The sequence below is a fragment of the Bidens hawaiensis genome, unplaced genomic scaffold, assembly GCF_021521415.1.
Source record: "Bidens hawaiensis isolate Kalapana, Puna unplaced genomic scaffold, B.hawaiensis_p1.1 tig00024648_1, whole genome shotgun sequence".
Classification (NCBI taxonomy): domain Eukaryota; kingdom Viridiplantae; phylum Streptophyta; class Magnoliopsida; order Asterales; family Asteraceae; genus Bidens; species Bidens hawaiensis.
The window spans coordinates 220,999-243,555 of NW_027493901.1; the positions used below are offsets into that span (position 1 = coordinate 220,999).

Consider the following 22,557-nt stretch of genomic DNA (forward strand, 5'->3'; position numbering starts at 1 on the left):
TGCGTTAACCTTTTTAATCAGTCAAAGCACATTTATACTCTATAAGATGAATGGGTTGTTTGTCTTAAAGAGTCAGTCAACGTTGACATGAGATTACGTGATCTCTAAAACGTTATAATACAAGATAGAAAATAAAACCAACTCAGACCGATTACACATGTGTCTTGATCCATACATAACTGTTCAGCCTAAACAGTCAAAGGCTACGTGGCCGCGGGCTAGCAGTCATAACTAGTTCTCCATTAGGGGCTACGTGGCTCGAGGAACAGTTTTGTTTGTGTAGGGTAGTGGTACAAATCCCAATATGAAATACTTCTTGCTGCGTGTACAGAAAACTATATTTGTATTGTAACTGTTATTTAAACGATTTATAGAGTCATACGTGTTCACCAGCACATAGTTGACGTATTTTTCCAACCCATTGCAGGTAATTAAACATTTGTAGCATTAGCAAGAATTGGAGTCTGTATGAAGATAGAAACGTGTTACAAGATGGCTCCATTTTTGTTAAACTAAATCCTTGTAATATGAAACACATGTTTTGAAAACGAATACTTGGGTATTTAATTCCCAAGTAAATTTTCAATGAAAATTAATATTATATCCAACCTAAAAGTCTTCCGCTAAAATTAACTCATAAACTCTGATATATTTACAAAACAGGCACCAACTATTGGCCACACTTCTAGGCCCTAAGTTGGGGTGTGACATAAATCGAGCCCATACTCCGTGTCATCTAACTCGCTTTATCTCCAACGTTATTTATTCGACCGACAAGTTAATCCAATATATTAAAATACACGTCGATAACACTAAAATTACCAACATTCCTCCCCCATTTTAGTGATACCTATGATTAACTTAATCATCATCACGGAAACATAAACGATGCATAAACAGGAATATCTTTTGTATTGAATTTTCATTTTAGTATCTACGCGATACAAATATTAGAATACCAGGGCGTCACAATAAATTGAAAGCATATTTTAAAAATTTATACAAATAAAAATATATACATTAACATTATATTGTTATCTTCATATTCTAAAACAACAATTTGAAAAGCAAACTGTAAAAAATTCTCTATGTAAGTGTCTCGTGATTTTGCCCCTATTCAATGAGGCTGAAAAGAAGCTGGCTCGTTTGTTTATTAATTACTCATAACATTATTGAACATAACTCGGCGACTCGTATACATATCTAGACGTAGAGGTGCATTAAATACTTGGTTCCGGACCCGACCTGGAAATACCAATCAAAACAGACTCGACCCGAACATGCTAAAAATCCGGTCAAATAACCGACTATACTAGGAACCGGTTTCTACCCGACTCGATTTTGACTTTTGTTGATCATACCCGAAACTAGTTTCAAGTAAAAAAACCCCGATTTATACACCTCTGACTAGACGACTGTGTGAGGTCGTGAGTTTAAATCTTCATAACAGAACACCCCCAATTTTAAAATTTTGAATTTGGGCAAATTAAACCATCACTCACTCAAATCAAAACGACGTCGTTTGCCCCCAAATCCAGGTTTCCCTCGCACATCTTAGCTAGCTGACTCCTATATCCTTCTAGGGTTTATCTACTTCATAATAATCAAATCTTGATTTCACAATTTTATCTCAATTAACCCAGTTTTCTAATCAATTATTGTAATTTGGGATAAAGGGTTTTGTTAATTGCAGCAAATAATGGCAGGAATGGTGAAGCCCCAAAGTGGGTTTGTAATCACACCACATAAAGTATCCATATGCATTCTTCTTCAGGTTTATGCTCCGTCTGGTCAACTGTCCGTACCATTCCCATTTGACTCCATTTCTCAGCATAATTGTCTTGGGTTGTTCTTGATCGCACTTACTAAGGTATACCCTTTATTATTTTTGCCCAAGTTTTAATCTTTTTGGTGTTTAATTTGATGGGTTTTATTAGTTTTGGTTGTTGGAGTAAAACCCTTCATTAATTTTTCCTAAGTTTTAATCTTTTTGGTATTTAAATTGATGGGTTTTATTATTTTTGGTTTTTGGAGTAAAACCCTTTATTTAGTTTGCCCAAGTTATAATATTTTTGGTGTATAAGTTGATGTGTTTTATGGTTATGTTGACTGTTGACTTGGGTTGGAATGATTGGTTTTTAAGAACCATGTAGAAAATGATAGTATAAGTTAATTGATTATAGATGTATAGCTATAAATTGCAACCATTATTTTTAAGATGATGGAAAAAGTGATGTAGATGTTGTGTTAAACAAACAAACGGACCCAGTAAATTCTGGTCATCGTAAGCGACCGATAGAGTTTTGGAGGGTAGGATGTGGAAAACCTTATTGTATCGCAGAAAATAGAGAGGCTGCTTCTGCTGAGACCTGTCTTAATTTTTTTTTTTGATATGTGAAGTATAGTATCTACTATTTAGATAAGATAAGTTATGAATAGGAATCAAAACGAAAACAAAACAAAAGGTACGAAAAATAAAAGAGCAAACTATTGATGACGCAAGATGGTGAGAAAACTACATTAGCTACGTATAAAACTTAAAAGAACAATACATGAATAAGGTTGATCTTGTGTTAACAAGTACAACATGTCAAAATGACTTTATGAATATTGGAAAAAATCCAAAGGCCCAACGCTTATGTAATTGTGTCTTTGATGTTGTATATATATGTATGATACTTCTCTATTTGGTAACATGAATTTTAATATATTTCTCTTGGCTTTGATTTCTGAATATTAGAGTTATTTCTCATTGCCTAATTAGTAATCATAGATCTTTCCGATTACACCATGTTAGATTCACGTAAGAAAGTTCATGGTAGATTGTAGAGAAATTCATTTGGAGACCTTTGTTCACACTATAAACTGCTTATAATATCCCAATTTTTGACACGTAAAGTGATTCATCAATTTGTCAGCTTTATAATTCAGTTCGTCGACAACACGCCATTTTTATTCTTTCCTTTTCTTCATGTTTTACTTATAACGTCCTTTGATAAACTGTTTTTTCTCAATATTTGAACTTTCTCTATTAATCTTGAAGTCGTGTGATGATATTTTGGAGCCGACATTGGATGATTTCTTGAAGTTATTAAAGGAATTTGGTGGATTATTATATAACTGGTTGACTGATCATGTAACCGGTAGGTTATCTTCAGTATCATCACCAGATGACCTCTTTTCCCTTTTCACTGAGTTACGAGGTGAGAAACTCTTTTATCTATAAGTTTAATCTTATTATTTATTTTATCTTTAATTATATTTTTTCCTTTCTCACTTCATACACGTGGGCCTGTAAACAAACTGAATGTTCAGCGAAAAGTTCGTGCATCGTTTGCGGGAAATTTAATAAACAGACAACATGGACAAAACCTTTTTGTTTATTTAGTTAAATAAACGTGCATGGACACATGTCCAATCAGATTGATATTCACATTTACTTACAATTGGTGTTTGCTCAATTATGTTCGTTTATAATCGATCATCTATGTTAAGTTATATTTGTTCGTTCATTTTTCGTTTACGTTCGTGAATCATTTATGTATGCTATTAACGAACGGACATAAACGAACATGAAAATGTTCATTTTCTTAACGAACAAACACAAACAAGAAAACCCTGTTCGTTTAATTGTCCGTCTGCGATCGTTTGTTTGGTTAAAGCGAAACGAATGAACTCGAACATGCTCTGCTCTGTTCATTTACAGGCCCACATACATGCACTATTTTTATCTAGTACATTGTTTATATGTTACATTTTGTATTCGGTTTGACTCTTTTAGTTAACTTTTCCACTCTTCGTTTTTTAATTTTATGCATTTGTATTTTATTCATTTAATTTCTTTTTTCTTTTGAAATGCCGAATTGTGCATGTGTTATAGGCATTCTTGCGGGCCTAGAAACAAGCATTATTGATGATGATCAAATAAATCTGGATCCAAATAGTAATCTTGGATTGTATCTTCGTCGTTGCTTGCTCTCCTTCAATAATTTGTCATTTGAGGTATCTGTTTTCTTTCAATCTATTGTAGAGTTAATATAAGAAACCTTATATTGTTCTAACATATGTTTATAATGTTTCTTTACATATAGGGCATGTGTCATCTTTTAACAAATATAAAAACATATTGTAAAGAAGCATTTTCTTCATATGGAATGTCACATTTGGATGATGCTAGTAATGATCCAGAGGCACCATTAGAATATGAAAACATGGATTTGGAGAATATTGTGCTTCAGAATTTTACAGAAGAACTTGAGTCAAGAAAAAAGTCAACCGAGCGGGTTCCTTTTCATAATCATTCATCAAAAGCACTTATTAGTTTGGTTGAAGGTAAGATTTTTTTTTTTTTTTATACTTTTATGAAAATGGAATAGTGACCTTAACCTAGTAAGAAATGTTATGTAAATGCAGATATCACTGTTTCTCCTGGTCAAAAAGTCAAAAAGAGTCTTAGAAGGGAAACACAAACGCAGTCAACAAGTGTTGAATTGTCTGAAGTGACCCTTCAACGCACAAACTGGCAGATACAAGGATTCTTGTCAGAGAAAGCAGAAATGATTGAAAAGTAAGTTTTTTTATATATTTTACTGATATTTAATTACATATAATTTATAATCTATTAATAATTGGTTTTATAGGCTTGGAACCTCTTTTCCTATGAGTGCATTTGAATCTGTGTTAAAGCTTCTTCAGAAACTGGCACCCGAGTTGCATCGTGTATGCTACTTTGTAAACTGTATTATTCCTGTATCACAATTTTTAATTACTAATTTATTTTAATGTTTACAGGTTCACTATTTACGTTATTTGAATAGTCTTTATCACAATGATTATCCAGCTGCTTTGGAGAATCTTAACCGTTATTTTGATTATAGGTATTATTCCTCATCTTTTACTTCATTTATGTTTGTTTTCTAATAATATGATACCTCTACTAAAGGTGGCAAACAGGCCGGCTCGGGTTGATCACTTGACCTTAAAACATGTTGCTGTCCATTTTGTATAGTTAATGACTTAATGCTATTGCTGTAAACATTAGATATACACTTTGGGAAACTTTCAACTAAGGGTGGGCATGGTCGGATTTGGGCTCAAATCAAACCCAAAATCAAAAGTTCGATTTTTGGGGTTTAGAAAATTGTTTAATTTCGGTTTTTTCAGTTTTTGTGTTTCATTATGGGTTCGGTTTTAACATTTGAGCTTGAAAATTTTGGGCTGAAAAAAAATGACCCAAATTGATGAATCTGTGCTTGACTTTGGGCCTAATTATTTTTTGTTAATTAATGATTATTAATATTTCACATAACATATATGGGCTACACCGCATTTTATTTTCTTAGAAATTGCTTTAAATCGTTTTTTTTGGTTCAGTACGCTTTTAATTGGTTTGGTATGGTTTTTTGGTTTATAGCAACATTGAACCGACAAATCAGTTTTTTTTCTGAAAAACACAAAGCCAAACTGTCGCTTTTTGTTGCTTTTGGTTACAATTGTTTCATGCACATTCTTAAATTCGTTCAGTCTGGCCCATTTGCGTTTTAGCCACTTTTTGGATTTCACCTGATAAGGATAGTGCCATAATCCAAAGGCACCACTTTTGATTTTTAACATTTTATGATAAAAAATAGAAAATAAGCTTTATCAAGAATCTTTTTAGTTCTCGGTTTTTTTGGGTTATTTTAATTAATTAATACATGGCTATTAATATTGCAGTGCAGGTATGGAGGGATCTGATTTTGCCCCCCCAATAAACCACATGAACAATGGAAGATATGAAATTGCTTTATTATCTCTGGGAATGACACATTTCTATTTTGGTCACCCCAAACTAGCTCTAAACGTATGTAATTCAAGTAATTATATGTTTAGTATTATTAACAGTATCATGCTGGTAAAAAGGCATATAATAGTAATCTTTATATTTATTTCTTAATAAGTTTCTTTTTGTTTCAGGTTTTGACTGAAGCAGTCCGTGTCTGTCAGCTGGTATACTTATTATGCTCAATATATTTTATTTAGTAATTAGATGTTTCTCTGATGTTATTTTATATTCGGTTTCATATATATATAGATATATATAATTTATTTATATTTTGTTTGTTTACAATTTGTAGCACAGTGATGATACGTGTCTTGCCTACACATTAACCGCCATTTGTAACCTGCTATCTGAAGTTGGCATCTCAAACATAACTGGAATTATGGGAGCATCAGATTCACATGTTTCCACATCATTATCTGTTCAACAACAGTTATTTGTGCTTCTTAGAAGATCTTTAAAACGAGCAGATTCTTTAAAATTAAAGCGCCTTGTGGCTTCCAATCAACTGGCACTGGCTAAATTTGATTTAAAGGTAGGTTGTTGATAACAGTAAATGTTGCAAAAAATGACTCGTTTGGGTAACGAGTTATACGGTTTAGGTCAAAATGGTAGCTTTTTGTCCAGTTATCTTTATTTTCCTATTAGTATGAGAGTAGCAGTTTTTGTCACAAAAAAAAATCAGGTTTTGGGTTGGAATAACTAACTAACCCGTTTAAAAAACACATTATTTTTGGGTCGACCTGTTTACTTAAACAAGTTGTGTTCGGGTTGACCTGCTTAACCTTATAGAGTTAGACAAGTCGACCCACTAACCTGTTTAGTTAAGTTGGTTGCCACTAACCCGTTTGTGACCCGTTTAACCCTTTTTTTACAACGCCACCAACCTGATGAATACGCTTATAACTTGATTGTTTCCCTCTAGCCCGCCAACCTGTTTGACACGTTCAGATAAATGGGTTAAACGGCCGTGTTTAGGTTACACGATTTTAAGTGTGTGAGGTTTAGGGTTGATGTTTTTGACACAAATAAAAGTACGGGTTGTGTTCTGGTTGAACCCTTCAATCTGCCAACCTGACAGGATTGACACCCTCGGCTTTAAACATATCCTTCATTTGACCCATTTCTTTTCAAGCCATCTTTTGATTTTAACTATTTGGCATGTTTATGATTATGTTTATTGCTAATACAGCATGTTCAAAGACCATTATTATCTTTTGGTCCCAAAGCTTCGATTCAACTTAGAACTAATCCAACTAACGTTTGCAAGGTACTTTGATCTTACATTATTAAACTTACCTTTACATTATTCTGAATTAAACTATCGATGATACTTTGTTTTTGTTGTTTTAGAAACTTAGATTAAGTTCTCAGTTGATACACCAATTTGATAATGAAAGCTCAATAGTGACAATTGATGGTGCTTTGAGTACTTCATGGCTTAAGAATCAAAGAGAACCAACAACCACATTGGTTTTTCCTGAAGAAAGTGAGCTCCAGAGCAACCGTGACACCTTTTATTCATGGTTACGATCAAGTTCTGTTCCTGGTTCCGTGTTGCAGCTTGTGGGTTCGTCTTTTTTAGTTAGGGCAACATCTTGGGAGCTATATGGAAGGTACTCTTACATCTTCTAACAGTTTTGACACCCGTTTGTTTATTAACGGGTCAAATCGGGTATGTTTTATCCACGCCTGTAAACGAACCGAACAAACATGAACGGAGCATGCTCATGCTCGTTTGTTTAACTTTAACCAGACAAACGTTCGAATACAAACGAATAAATGTGTTCGTTTGTTAAGAATATAAACGAATGGTTCGCGAACGTAAACAAACGGACAGAACTGAGCTAAAACCAATTGAAAATAACGTGAATAAGAATGTGTTGGGCCTAGAAAGTTAGTAAAACTAGACTGAATTGTAATGAGCCTAACAATTTTAAATGAACGTATTAGCGAACACATGCAAACAAACGTAAACTAACATGAATGAACATGAACAAACAAATTTAAATAAATAAATTTTTTGAACATAAATGAACGTATGAGACATGTGTTCATGTTCGTTTGTTTAACTACATGCACAATTTTTTTTTTTCATGTTTGTTTGTTTAATAAAGAAGCAAACTTCCCACCGAATGGTTCACAAACAATTCACTGAATGTGCGGTTCGTTTACAAGCATAGTATTATCTCTAGCGGGTCGTATGCCTAAAATAAAATAAAAAGATTAGCTTAAAAGGAAATGGGTCGTTGAAGTTTTTATTTTTTTCATGTAGTGCTTCTCTTGCTCGGTCAAATGCTCTGGTTTTCGCTACCTGTTTTGCTGACTCTGCAAGGTAATAACACGTCATTGTAACTGATTTAATTAGCTCTTCTGAGTTATGTTTGGTTGCTATTGTGCCCCTGTATTTGATTTTATTCTAAAGATGTTTTCTTTAATGATTGGTACAGTTCAGCTGATCTTGCATTAGCTTATGGGAAACTCATCCAACATTTAGCTGTGTATAAAGGGTACAAAGGTCAGACTGAATTTTAACATATTTTACTAAATTTATTACTTTGATCAAATCTGCAAGAGCGATACGTTGATGTATTATATTCTATCAACAGAAGCCTTTGCAGCACTTAAGATAGCCGAAGCAAAGTTTTTGTTGGTCTCAAAATCTGGAATCTTGCCAGTTAAGCTGCAGCTGCTTCATGAGCGGGCTTTACACAGGTATTATTATTATTATTTATCAAACTTTGTTATTTTCTCATTTTATTGTATATTTATATTTTAATGATTTTGTAGGGGCCATTTGAAACTAGCTCAACAAATATGTGATGAACTTGGAGTTTTGGCTTCTTCTGTAACCGGTGTTGACATGGAGATCAAGACTGAAGCTAGTCTTCGCCGGGCCCGCACATTGCTTGCTGCTAACGAGTTTAACGAGGTCATTAATTTTTTTCATTTTTTATATTTTTAATTATATTAAGAGAATGCTGATGTGGCTGATGATGTGTGCAGGCAGCTTCGGTTGCACATTCTTTATTCTGCAAGTGTTATAAGTTCAATATGCATGTGGAGAATGCAAGTGTTCTTCTTCTCCTTGCTGAAATTCACAAGGTACTAACTACCAACCATGAAATATAAGTATATAACTGGTTTTAGTTAAATTTAGGGTAAGTTAAGGATTTTTGTTATATATTTATGGGGGTAACTTGCAGATTGTATCTTTAACTTCAATAAGTACAAAAAACATCCTTGAGTCTGCTAACTGGGGTTAACTTTTTATTGCAGTTTTTCAAAAATGACCATTTTGCCCTTCCCTTACAACAACAGGACAAAATATCTAATTTTCACTGTTTTAAAATTGATTGATTATTATAAAATTTTATAAAATAAAGTGATAAAAAGAATAAAAGAAAGAAAATAAAAGGGCAAAACGGTCATTAAAAAACTAACACCAGTTAGTGGAAATGACAGCTGTGTGACGACATATGACGTTTTTTGTACTTACTATAGTTAAAGGACACGATTTGCATGTTACCCCGTACATAAAGGACGAAAACTGTAATTTACCTTTAAATTTTTGTGAAGTTTATATTATCTCTCTTTAAATATGGTATTGCAGAGATCTGGAAATGGCGTTTTGGGAATTCCATATGCTTTAGCGAGCATATCGTTTTGTGAATCATTTAATTTGGATCTTTTGAGAGGTGCAGCCACTCTGACACTAGCTGAGTTGTGGTTGTTGCTTGGACCTAGGCATGCTAAACGGGCTTTAAACCTTATTCATAGCGCTTTCCCTATAATACTTGGTCAAGGCGGCCTTGAGCTTCAGTCTCGGGCCCACATTGCCGAAGCTAAATGTTACTTATCCTACTCCAGCATTTCAGGTAGTCCAATCTAATAACCATCTTTTTTTTATAATACACATCGTCTTGGAGCGGGTCATGCTTTTTCAAAACCAAGATTTTTACAAATACCATTTTTTAATGATCGCTTCAAAATATAAATTTCTTGAGGTGTTTCGATGCTGATTTGTTTTCATAAATATTTATCTTTTAAGTATCTGAAGATCCGGATATAGTTATTGATTCGCTAAGGCAAGCTTGCGAAGGACTTGAAGCTTTGGAGGTTAGTTGGTTGATTTCGGTTATAGCCAGATTTGACTAACGATAAAATGTCCAAAACGCCCTCAAATAAAAAGCTACAAGTTTAAAGCAATGAATTGAATATTTCTGATTTGATGTTTTGTTTTGAATTAATTCAGTATCACGAGATGGCAGCAGAAGCGTATTACTTGACGGCTATTGTGCTTGATAAGTCTGGGCAGATGGAAGAGAGAGAAGAAGCCGCGAGTCGGTTTAAGCAACATATTACCGCACTTGAAAATCCCATAAAGCCCGAAGACCCGCTTGTCAATCTGTTGTAATCAAACGTATAAAAAATTTTGATCCAACAGTATCTTAAATCTTAACATTAAGGCTGGCTGAAAAAAAAAATTATGTATTTAAGCATTTTGAATATTGTATTTAAAGAATTAGAGATGGCTGCAGTTGTAACTTTTGATATGTTGTATTAGAAGTTAGAACTTTAGATATCCGATATTTTAAGGTATTGTGATTGTCATGTGCAAAACATGTTACCTCATTAAAGAAACATTACGTTTTCGTTATGTTTGTAGACCCAGAATGACTGTTGATCGATTTGTTGCGATCATTGGTTTGTGTTGTACACACTTTCGCAATACGGGGTGTCTAAGCATTTGGCTTTTTATAAATTAAAAAAGAGAAATCTTTTGAGCTTAAAAAGCTTCTTAAAAACATATTACTAAGCAAAATATAAATCTTTCCATGGCTCTTGTACGAGTGTTTGTAACTTATGAAAAGTAACAAAGTCTTAAAAATATTATAATTAGGTCATTTAAGTTTAAAAAGTGTCTTAATTAAGTCACTAAACTTTCATATTTTATTAAATTAAAGGTTTTAATTTGTTTTTTTAGTATTATTCTTTTTTATTTTACATAGTAAATATTTTATCATTTTTTTATGTTGACGTTGAGTAGAGATGTGGATTTTATTTTTTTTAATTTTAATATAGCGTTTTTTTTTAATTTTTTAAATTTAACTAGATATATTGCAAATTCCGACCCCAACATCTTATCCTTCATTTCTTTCTTGACGCACAAAAAAATCGGTGAGACTCGACTAGAAGATTTAGTGACCCGATTTGGGAAAAATTTGCATGAGTGACTTAATTAAAACATTTTTGAAACATGATTACTATTCTATGACATTTTTCTTTAAATATGCTATATAGTTTTTGTTTCCATTTATATATTTTATGGAGTGATTATAATATATAGAATCAAATAAAGCGTTAACAACAGGTCATCTTTGATGACGTGAAACAGAGAGAGATGATGAATGTTTTGTGTAATAATACCTTAAAAAAATTATGCAAGGGTAACTCCCTCCGTTTGTCCATCAACTTATAAATTCACTTCACCTCAATTCATATTGAAATTTGGGTTTTGGTTTCACACTACTTGATAGCCTCTTAGATATTCTCACACAAAATGTTTTTCATTCCTCTCTCCTTCATGTCATTAAAGGTGGCTTATTATTGTTGATGCCCCATTTGATTCTATACATTACAATCATTCAATAAAATATATAAATGGATACAAAACTATAGTATATTTAATGAATAAGTTGCAACCAACAAAAACTCATTCACGAGCCATTAAAAAGGTTAATATTTTGCTTAGTAGTACGTTTTCAAGAAGCTTTTTAAGCTTAACAAGTTTCTCTTTTAATTTATAAAATGCCAAATGCTCTTTAAGTAAGTTAACCTAGATATCCCATATTCAGAAACTATGTACAACACAAACCAATGATCGCAACAAATCAATCCACATATTCAACCTTGGTCTACAAACATACCGAATACGTAATGAGTTTCTTTAATGAGGTCACATGTATTACACATGACAATTATAATCTGTCTTGTTTCAACTCCATCAACTTATTAATTTATGTAACCTCACGTCAACCCAATTCTAAAGAAAAAAATCAAATTGAAATTTGGGTTCTCGGTTTCACAGTTTTAGTTTCAAATCAAAATGGGACCAGACTAAAATATAATTCTGGTTTCTCAACTCTTAACATAATTCAGTTATTTAAAACTAATTCAAAACTAAACAAAATCAAATATGTAATTTTACAATTTAGTTAGGCGTTAAACTAAACAAATAAACCAATCGGTTTTCGCTATTTGGTTCAGTTTATTCGGTTTTCGATTCAATTTGGTTAACCGATGGTACAAAAACTAATCGATAACCGATTTTCAGTTAATTCGGTTATCTATAATTTCAATTCGATTTTGTTAGCTTTTGATTATGTTATTGCTCACCACCAGTGACCCTACTGACCCACATAATTTGACTAACGGCGTATCCAATTTGTTAAACGCTTATCCAACTCGCCAGTAGTATAGCATACAACCACCACTGAATTAATATCGAAACATGGAAGATTTCAATGTGGTGGTGGTACCGTCGGATCGTTACGGTGTGGATCCACGGCCCCTTACAACAACCACCGAAGACAACTGGCACGACTGCCCATCTGATCCTTCTGCATATAACGATGAAGAGTTTCCAGCTCTTGACGCCTTGCAATTCTTCCGTATCGAACCCCAGTATGATAACTCCGGCAATCGTATAGTTCGGGTTGTCGGCAAATACTTCCCAGGTATTATTATTATTATTATTACTAGTATTGGGTTTGGATCAAATACAAATGAAATTAACGTGCTAATCGTTAGAATCAAGTAGAGTAATTATATATATATATCTGTATAAGTATATATAATTACTCGTTTAGCACGTTAATTTCATTTGTACGTTAACTTTCCCCTATTCCCCTGTTATTATCATACTAATCTATTTAGTTTTGTGGTAATTGTAAGGGTTGTATATTTGAGTTGGTATTTGGTGACTGTTTTGTTTGATTATTATTATACTAGATTTAGAGCCCGTGTAACACACGGATTGTATAAATAATAAAATTACAAGTAAAGCAAATAATTATATAACGTATATGAAAAAATGCATTACATTATGCGTGTATCCATACTATGTGTTCATAAATTGATTTTATTTATATCACAAAATGATTTTTTTTATAAATGAACTTAATAAAAAAATGCATGTGCAAAAATGTACCCGAGAACGCTCCTTTTATTGAAACTTTTATTGTCAGTATAATATATGTATAATTAAAATAATTTAGGAAGCAAACTTCTCATATAATAGTTTTTGACCACTCAGCCTAAATACCGAAGGAGCATTACCTTTGTTGAAATATATATTTCAATTTACAACACATAGAAGGGAAAGAGAACATTAAATTATAACGACGAATGTTCTTCAAAAACTCTGTTTTTCTAAGCTACACTATGAATTTTTTTTTGATAAGTTTCATGGGCTTCTTGACTTTGCCATAAAGACAACATAAAAAATAATATGTTAACTCATTCAATTTTGTTAAATCAAAGATGGGCTCTTCCCTAGTGGGATTGGTAGACCAGAGAGAGGGGTAAAGCTCCTTGGAGGGGCTATTAGTCGAGATCCCTACTTTATTAAGGAGTTGGCGAGGCGGAGAGCATCTCGTGCGGTTGATCTTATGAAACTCTTGCCTTGCCTTAGGGATCCCCAGAGCGAATTCCTCCTGCTTAGGTCTTGCATGGGGGTTGCTAAGTTGCTTTTTGGGTTACGAACATGCCACCCCCATATGATGGATGATGCGGTATCCTGTTTTGATAAGGGGCTTCGAGAAGCCATCGAAGACATAGTTGTATGTGGAGGCCCGTTCTTTGGTGATCTTCAGTAGCGACTTGCATCTTTACCGATGCGTTTATGGGGTTTAGGCCTTCTTTCGGCTCATGATGTTGGGGTTTACGCTTTTGTAGCGTCGAGGGCTCAGTCTTGGAAGCTACAGAATCACATTTTAAGGAATAGCGAAGTTGTCGACCTGGACTCAGACTACGTGCAGGCCCTGGAACGCCTAAATGGCACTCTCCCAGACTTTGACATTGGCGGTTTCTCTAATATGGACACCGCCCCACCAAAGCCTCAAAAAACTTTGGCGAATGCCCTTTTTGGCAAAATCGCTCAGAGCCCGGGATAAGTTTTTGGATTGTCCCCCCGACAGAAGACGGTTATTAAATGCTTACAAGGTCCTCATGCCCAAGATTTTCTGACCGTTATCCCGATTGATGGCTTGGGCCAAAGCATGTCTGCGGTCGAGTATAGGGCCATTCTTAAGTACCGTTTGATGGTCCCAATGTACCCAGAAGACGAAACATGTCCGATCTGCCGTAAGGCTTGCCTGGATAAATTCGGAGAGCATGCGGTTCATTGCAAGGAGATGCCTGGGTTTAAATACCGACATGATTGGGTGCGGGACGTTCTTTGGGACATCTTAAGGCGAGCTGGGATATCAGCTAAAAAGGAAGCCCCCGTAAACTTCCTTACAGACCCCACGGAAGGGAGATCCACTCTACGACCGGCAGATTTGCTCGTCTTTGGTTGGGCCGGGGGAAAACACGCTTGTGTTGACCTCACAGGGGTATCTCCCTTAGCTGGTTTGAGGGATAATTGGTTTGTAGCTGGGCAAGCAATGAAAAGGGCCGAAACAAAAAAGGTGGAGAAACATGCTGAAGCCTGCGAAGAGAACCAACATGTTTTTGTCCCTCTGGCTTTTGATACCTTTGGCTCCTTGGCACCGGAAGCTATCTGTTTCCTAACCAGGGTCCAACGGGTTGTGCATAGCAATGTGTTGACTCCAAAGGGGCAGGGGTATGTCTTTAGCAGGTTAGGGTTTGCAATTCAGAAAGGGGTGGCGGCGCAGCTTGTTGCCCGCCTACCTGCTATGTTGATATAATATCTATGTTTCTATATAATGAAAGAAGCAATCAAAGATTTTGTGAATATTTTGCTTCATTTGAGCATAGTTTTGCATCACATGCTTACCGTACAACGTTCTGATCACCATTAAATGAAAAGTTAATGCTGACACAAATGTTTCAAATTTGATAAAAGTTAGAACCTTGATAGGCATGAGGGTGGCACATCGGAAGTGCTCTGATCTTTTCTTAAATTTTAATAATCGAGGGAAAAATAGTCAATTTGTCAAATCCCGAACCTTTTGATTATTTCCAAAATGTCCTTGAAAGTAAATTTGAAACCCGAACCATGTTTAAAATTCTAACTTTCATTCGTTTAACATTTTCAAGTCAACACTTTGAACCCGTAACAAATTTGACGATAAATCTATTTGTATTCTCAAAATTTTAAAAATAGATTATTTCCAAAATGTCCTTGAAAGTAAATTTGAAACCCGAACCATGTTTAAAATCCTAACTTTCATTCGTTTGACATTTTCAAGTCAACACTTTGAACCCGTAACAAATTTGACGATAAATCTATTTGTATTCTCAAAATTTTAAAAATACTTAGAGCATGTTTGGGATTGAGTTTGAAAAATGCTTATGGCTTTTCAGAAAGCCATTTTAAAAAGCCAGGATTTGAGGCTTTTGCAAAACTGTTTTTTAGCCCTTTCAAAAAGCTAAATAAGAAAGTTTTTTTATGATTGCCAAACACATTTAAATTTTTTGGCCTTTTGAAAACACCAATAAGCCAATAAGCATTTTTCAAACTCAATCCCAAACATGCCCTTAGATTTACCAACTTTTTGATTGTAAAAATCAAATTTAGGTTCCACAAAACCCGAATCAATCCTTGATAAAAAAATATCAACAAATTTAATATGATATACTTTGTTATATATGAAAGTGATTGGTATATTTACTAAATAACCGAAAAAATATATACTTTTCTAAATTAATCGAAAAAATAAATTGATAGATTTAAAGAACATATTTATAATTTATAAATTTATATAACATTTACAATAATAATAATAATAACAAATAAATAGATTGATTTTTAAAAAAATGGACAAACTTTTACGCATAGATTTATAATTTAATGATTAAAAAAGTTGCTTTGTAAAATAAAAGCATATTCGAATTTTGTTTTTCTATATAATAGTATAATATATTAATGATAACATTTGAAATTATATTATTTCTAATCTTTAACAAACATAGTTTGTTGTTAATTTTTAGATATCACCAAGTATTTTTATGTTAATATTTATTTTGGAATAGAATGTAAAAGGAAAGTGAATATGACATATATTATGATCAATTAAGATCTTGGTTTTGGAGGAAAAAAAGTTGTGAGGTTGAACCACCAACTGACATGTGTCACAGTTATTTTCTTTTATTAAAATAGGTAGATTATTATCATTATTATACCAAGAGTTTTAAGCACTAATTATTATTATTGTTATTATTATTATTATTATTATTATTATTATTATTTAAAGAAGTAAAAAAATAGTGTTTAAATCGATACAGAAGGCAAAAGGGGCAACAAGTTATATCGCTAGTCTTTTTTGGATAGCACACGAGTCACGACTAAGTAGCTCTATAGCCTCAGTAGCTAGCTAGGGCAACAACTAACAAGAACAAATGGTTTATAGGTTTTCAAGAAAGTAACTTGATCAAGGTACAGTACATAATACCTCATTTTAGATAAAAAAAGGATTGATGGAAACTAACACATCTGGTCTTGAGTGACTGTTTCTTCAAAGTGGATAGATACTGTTACTTTGAACTAACTGTACTTAATGAAATTGGGAAATTATACCAGAGGTTTATACGGTTTGATCGATCAAATTCCTGTGAAAAGTACTTCATTTTAAGATGAAAGGATTATGGAAACTAACGCATCTCGTATTGACTTTTGGACATTTCTTTTTTGAAGGAAATACCTTCTTGAATTATTAATGAAATTTGGAAATTTTACAAATCTGTGATGAACAGCTTGAAAAACCATCTTCAGTTGAGTTTATGTTGATCAAGGGCTGCTTATTCCCAGTTGCTTTTCCCACACCGAAAAAATAACTTACAATGATAAAATAATGAGAAATTGTTCAAATGCTGGCCCTCATTTTCACCTATTAGACTAGTTGTCTGTTTAACTGGTAATTACATACAATCACCGGTTTATCTTTGTATGAGACTCAAGTTACTCCTAAACTCTTGCAGAAACAATATGCTCTTCTAATATATAATCAATATATAATCTCCTTCATGGTTTATCTAACCGTGTAGTTCCACTAAAGATTCATCTTTAGTCGACTGGTCTACATGGAAATGAAAATTGCGTTAAAGTAACTAGTATGAACAGTCTATTCTTAGTTTTACAAATCTTGATTCAATGCTAATCAGATGTTGACATATCTTTGTTTAGTTGTATTACGTTAATTAATCAATGTTTGTGTTCCAGCCCCGGTAATTGGGGGAGAATGGCTGAAGAAATACATAATATACAAAATAACAACTGAGTTGCCAGAAGGCCCGTTTTGTATCGTCTACATGCACTCAACCGTGCAGACAGAATATAACAACCCGGGAATCACCATTCTGAGGTGGATTTATGAACAACTTCCATCAGATTTTAAAGACAGGCTTCAAGTTGTTTATTTTATCCATCCTGGTCTTCGTTCCCGCCTCCTTATTGCTACCCTTGGCCGTTTCTTATTAAGTGGCGGGTAAGTTTCATATTGTACAATGTTTTATAATTGAAATCAGATAATTAGTTGTAATAATTCAAGTTATTTTTGTTTTTGACAGGTTATATTGGAAAGTGAAGTATGTAAGTAGGCTGCAATATCTATGGGAAGATATGAAGAAAGGGTCCGTTGAGATTCCTGATTTTGTAGTTGAACATGATGATGTTCTTGAAAAAAGGCCACTTACTGATTACGGGATTGAACCTGACTCGCTTCAGTTAGCCGGACTCGCTTCTTCAAATTTCGCGTATGGAAGGTATGAGGACAGGTGGGCTAATGGCGAGTTTATGTCATAAATTGCTTGTAAAAGTTCGTGATTACGTGTGATTGTTGTTAAGCGTTGTGTAATGGTAAGTGATCGAGTATCCAAGTATGGATGGACTCATGTTTGGTATTTCATTATTTGTACTATGTTAGCTGTGTTATTTATAGTTAGTGTGTTAAATACGATTGTATAGATAATGTTTAGGAGCGCCTTTTATTTTTCTTCGTAAAAAGGGCTTTGCCCGGTAACGAGAAAAACGGGTACACCTTTAACTCTTTTAAGAGGACATACCCTCCAAGAAGACTAGGATGTTACATTGTTATTAACCCCACAAAAATACCAACATCATATTCACAATGGTCACAGGGCATATCGTCATGAAACGAAACAAAGACCATGAAACCTCCATGCCAGCGTTCATATCACCATAATAGTCACGGCGTGAAGTAACATAACCTTTACCAAATCCACAGGAACCTCCTTTCTTGGGGTAGGATGAACATGATATGCAACACGAATGGTGATTGCAAATATGCATTCAAGATAATAGACCTGTACACATGTAAACCCGATAGTTGCAGTAGAAGTTTCTGTGGTCTTCATGCCCAATAACTGGCTACTGCCTGTTTTGAATGGATCAGCAGTAGAGACCAGAACTGGGCACACACTAAAACAGCCGGACTCGATAGGAATTTCTATCATGTGTGATTAGATGCTCATACATGCCCCATCACAGGACCGACTCTCATTGGAATACCCAACCAGCCGAAGAAAACAATCCTTCCCAAAAGTGAATAAAAATCGATTTTACACACTATATTTTGGAATTGCATGATAGCCTGGTAAAATAGATTTTGTCAGCTTGTGTTCATAAAATAGCAAAAAGATCTTAAGAGCATACCCGAATTATAAAACAAAAGTATGTTCACCAATTTTACACAACATATTTTATCGTATGTCCATGAAGACACCGTTTTGAAACCAAATTCTCTAAACAACTTACATATGATCCGACACAGCATAATTCAAATTTACCAGAACAAACGAAAACAAAAACATTTTGCTTAGAGATGTTTAGCATGCATTGTAACTATACATCTTGATATGTTCAAATCACATGTTCAAATTAACCCTAGAAGATTCTAGATTCATGAGTATACATACACATATCTATCTCTATGCATAAAAACATAAAGCAGAAGAAACTAAAATTAGGCTGAGAACAAAATAGCATGAAAAGTCAAAAAAATAGAGCGTAAGTTAATGAGCCTGCGCCTCAAGAAGAATATTAGTGGCAGCATTGATGTCATTTCTTGCATGAACAAGTGCTTGTCTGGCTGAGTTTCTATCAAACCCCATTGAAACCAGTGTTGCAATCGAATCTTCTGGTGGCTCAGAACCCGTTGACATCAACCCACCATAATTACCCTGAATTTAACCAACAATAATTCATCATCCTTTTCACAAAGAGTTTACTTAAAAGAGTTATTGAAGCCAAGATGAAAACAGATAAAACTTTAATTACCTCCACTTGACGGGCTGCAAAGGATGGTGGGTTTCTAGGTGGTGTCGCGGGTGATGTACCGCCCACAGATGGAAAAGAAAGCCTTGAGAAGAACGACGATATGAACTCTGGGAACTGAAATTATGAGAAAAAAAACAATAAGAATTATTATAACTTTTAAAACATCATTAAGCTTTTTAGTAATAAAAGCTGATAGTTAAATGCTGCAGATAAAATTCAAAATTTGTTTATACAACTCTAAGGTTAAGATAGTTCAACAGAGATCATGGATACTAATCCTTCTAAGACTATTAATTTTTTTCAGAAATAAGTTTTCTACTAAATGGGAAGTCCATCACCATATTGAAAAAAACAAGATTTACTATGTAAGTCATGATTAATGGTTGCGCTTTTAACATTATAATGTTTTAAAAGTTTAAAAACAGCATTAGCTTAGGAAACAGAAATCATCTGTTGAAAGATTGAAGGGTGTCAAAACGAAGACCAACAGATATGCTTGTTTAATTTAGGGTAGCAAATTTGGTTTGACTTATGCAGTCATCCATCAAGGTTATCTAAAAAAATCCCCTATATCATTTGGTGCAAAGGACTAAACTCTTAATTAAATAATATATTTTTTGTAATCATATCTAACACTTCTTTATGAAAATTTAAAAATTAGAAAGAATTATTCAGATCAATCTGTCTTGTTTCAACTTTCAACCCATACACAAACTATCATTTTGATTTTGATTCAATCCCCCCAGCAACCCATTTCGCCACAGAAAGTGGCTGCATGACCATTTTTCGAATTCATAAACAGCATGCACAGCGTGAGGAAAAGAAGCAAAGAATGTATACCTTAACCCTACGGATGCGTAGCACATTTAAACGATATAGAGACCCAGCAAGAATGCCACACAGACCAGGTATTAAGGATCTTTTCCAGGATGACAATAGAAGCTGTGCATATACAAAACAATGGTGACCACAAACAGACAGAACGCGCATTGAAAGTAAACAATAAAATAAATATAAGATTTGGTAGGTAACAATTTAAATTTTACAGCTCATAAGTTATAAGAACAAACTTCATTACCTGAAGACCAGCTATATAAACAAAAGATTTGTCTGAAAAAGACACGCTAGATACACGGAACCGTGTTGAGACTGGAATGTCAAAAAAGAAGGGTACAAAGGAGGAGAATATGAGACCATAGGGACCGGATGTGAGCCTACTCAAAGCTGGATCTGCATAAATTTAGTTACAAGAACTAAAATTAGGGTTAAAGGATCAAAGGATATTTTAACTAACACCAATAGAAGAAAACACAGTAATCATGTAAAAACAACAAAAATGAAAAATGATGAACGCTGAGTAGCATACCATTGAGAAATGCTTGAGCTAAAATCTGTAGCAGTGAAGAAACAATTATAGAGAACGAGACAAATACCTGCAAGACAGTGAGATGTTCATTCCAAATATCGTAATAGATGAACAAACATAATGAATATTTTGAAAATACGCATCAATATATAATTGAAATCAATTATAAAGAAACTGTATCTTAGCTGTCTTTCATATATTATGCATGATGCAATTGACATGATTACATTCAATCACACAGGAGTCGCATGACAAATTAATTCAGTGTGTTCAGTTTGGAAAAAAAGACTAAAACTCAAGAAGGTTAATGGATTGAGAATACTCACAGAATACTTGTTGGAACCAATTTGTCTTTCAAACACACGAAAGTAGTACAGAAGATACGCGCCAAACATCAGCTCAGGTGTAGACGAAAATGCAAAAACTGAAACAATCAGTTTCCATAACTGAAACTTCTTCAAGATATCCTGTCATGTAAAATGACTATAGGTCAGCAAGCAGCTCCCAAATCGTAAACTTTATTAACATTTGAGAACCTCATTAACCAAGTTCGGATCATGAACACCAGTTTCATGTCCCACAGACACTATTATAGGAAAGTGATCATGAGAAAACTGAAAAGTATGTGAAAACCAAGAAAACTACTACTACTGCCAAACGATTTTATTTTTTCATCTCTTTTTAATATAAGGTTAGAAATAAGGATTAAAAAAAATGTGTAGCTCAATAGGCTGCATATACGTAACTATGTGAGCTACATACTTTTTCTTCATTTTTATCTATTTTACATTCGTTACCTTATAAATAAAAGATTAAAACAAATGATTAGTTGGTAGTTGTTTTCTCGGTTTTCTCGTAACTTTGCAACTTTTCTAGAACCCTCGCCTACTATTATAAGTAGAGGTGCACAAACCGGTTTAAAAATTAAAACCAGTTTGGGTTGAAACCGGTTCAATTTGGACAACAAACGTCAAAACCGGTTTATGATCGGTTCCGGTTCGGGTTGAAACCTTCTTGACCAGGTTATGATCGGTTTCGGTTCGGGTTTTGACAGATTTTTCCGGTTTCGGTTCGGTTAACCGGTTTGGAGCCAGTTTTGGTGGAGAAAATTACAAACCGGTTCCAAACTGATATCTACATAATCGGTTTCAAACTCGTTCGGTTTCGGTTCGATTTTCGGGTCGGGTCGGTTCGGTAAACAGGTTTATTTGCCCACCTCTAATTATAAGTCTTATTAGCCTATACAACAATATTATTAAACCTGTAATACCTAAAGTACTAAATCATTTTAATCTGCTCATTCCACTACTAAATAATCAGTTGTATGATAAGTTAGGGTTAGGAATAATCTAATCTACTTCAATTCCACAACAAAATGTGACCAAATTGATTCACAATTTCGAATCATATCATTAAATCAAAGCCTAATTAGGTTTCCATACACAAAATTATATCAAAAACCTAACCTGATAGGAGAATCCGAGCTTATTCGAACGGCCTTGGATCCCAAAGACGATCGAAAACAGACAGCACGCAATAACAAAGGCTCTAGTGATCGGAGCATTATCTGATCAATCAGCAAACGAATAATAAACAATCGATTCAATATTATTATTATTAATGATAATAAAATGGAAATGAAGATACGTACTGAAACCAGATGGGCCGCCGTTCATGTTTAGTGGACCAATGACCGTCAATCTGACTGAGTGAGTGGTCAGTCAGTTATACGGATCTATTATTATGAATATGATGATGATGATGATGATGGTGGGTAATTCGTTGGAACCAGAGGATTTGGTAGGTTAGGGTTTCCTTGTGGAGTAAGCTAGCTAACTATTGAGAAACTAATTCAATATTTATTTTGGTTGGTTTTTTGTTGGGTGT

At 33.9% G+C, this 22,557-nt stretch overlaps 3 protein-coding genes across 3 annotated transcripts; 2 read left to right on the forward strand and 1 right to left on the reverse strand.

Annotated features, from left to right (window-relative positions):
• The first annotated feature begins 1,497 nt into the window (after positions 1-1,497).
• Positions 1,498-10,238, forward strand: LOC143569763 (anaphase-promoting complex subunit 5-like). The gene is made up of 20 exons (XM_077055594.1): positions 1,498-1,870; positions 3,044-3,203; positions 3,881-4,002; positions 4,092-4,332; positions 4,414-4,567; positions 4,641-4,719; positions 4,792-4,877; positions 5,716-5,842; positions 5,956-5,988; positions 6,117-6,356; positions 7,014-7,091; positions 7,175-7,437; positions 8,097-8,156; positions 8,272-8,339; positions 8,431-8,536; positions 8,612-8,753; positions 8,828-8,926; positions 9,435-9,699; positions 9,873-9,940; positions 10,077-10,238. Exons 1-20 carry the CDS (start codon positions 1,700-1,702, stop codon positions 10,236-10,238), a joined length of 2,724 nt encoding a protein of 907 aa, XP_076911709.1. The 5' UTR covers positions 1,498-1,699.
• A 2,047-nt stretch (positions 10,239-12,285) lies between these two features.
• LOC143569760 (uncharacterized) lies at positions 12,286-17,961 on the forward strand. Its single transcript, XM_077055591.1, has 3 exons — positions 12,286-12,561; positions 17,229-17,493; positions 17,576-17,961. The coding sequence occupies exons 1-3, from the start codon at positions 12,336-12,338 to the stop codon at positions 17,808-17,810; spliced, it is 726 nt and encodes a 241-aa protein (XP_076911706.1). The 5' UTR covers positions 12,286-12,335; the 3' UTR covers positions 17,811-17,961.
• An 806-nt stretch (positions 17,962-18,767) lies between these two features.
• On the reverse strand, positions 18,768-22,544 carry LOC143569761 (rhomboid-like protein 20). The gene is made up of 8 exons (XM_077055592.1): positions 22,322-22,544; positions 22,137-22,237; positions 20,997-21,137; positions 20,671-20,737; positions 20,383-20,534; positions 20,145-20,246; positions 19,305-19,418; positions 18,768-19,207 (listed from the first exon to the last, which is right to left on the reverse strand). Exons 1-8 carry the CDS (start codon positions 22,344-22,346, stop codon positions 19,040-19,042), a joined length of 870 nt encoding a protein of 289 aa, XP_076911707.1. The 5' UTR covers positions 22,347-22,544; the 3' UTR covers positions 18,768-19,039.
• Positions 22,545-22,557: the final 13 nt, after the last annotated feature.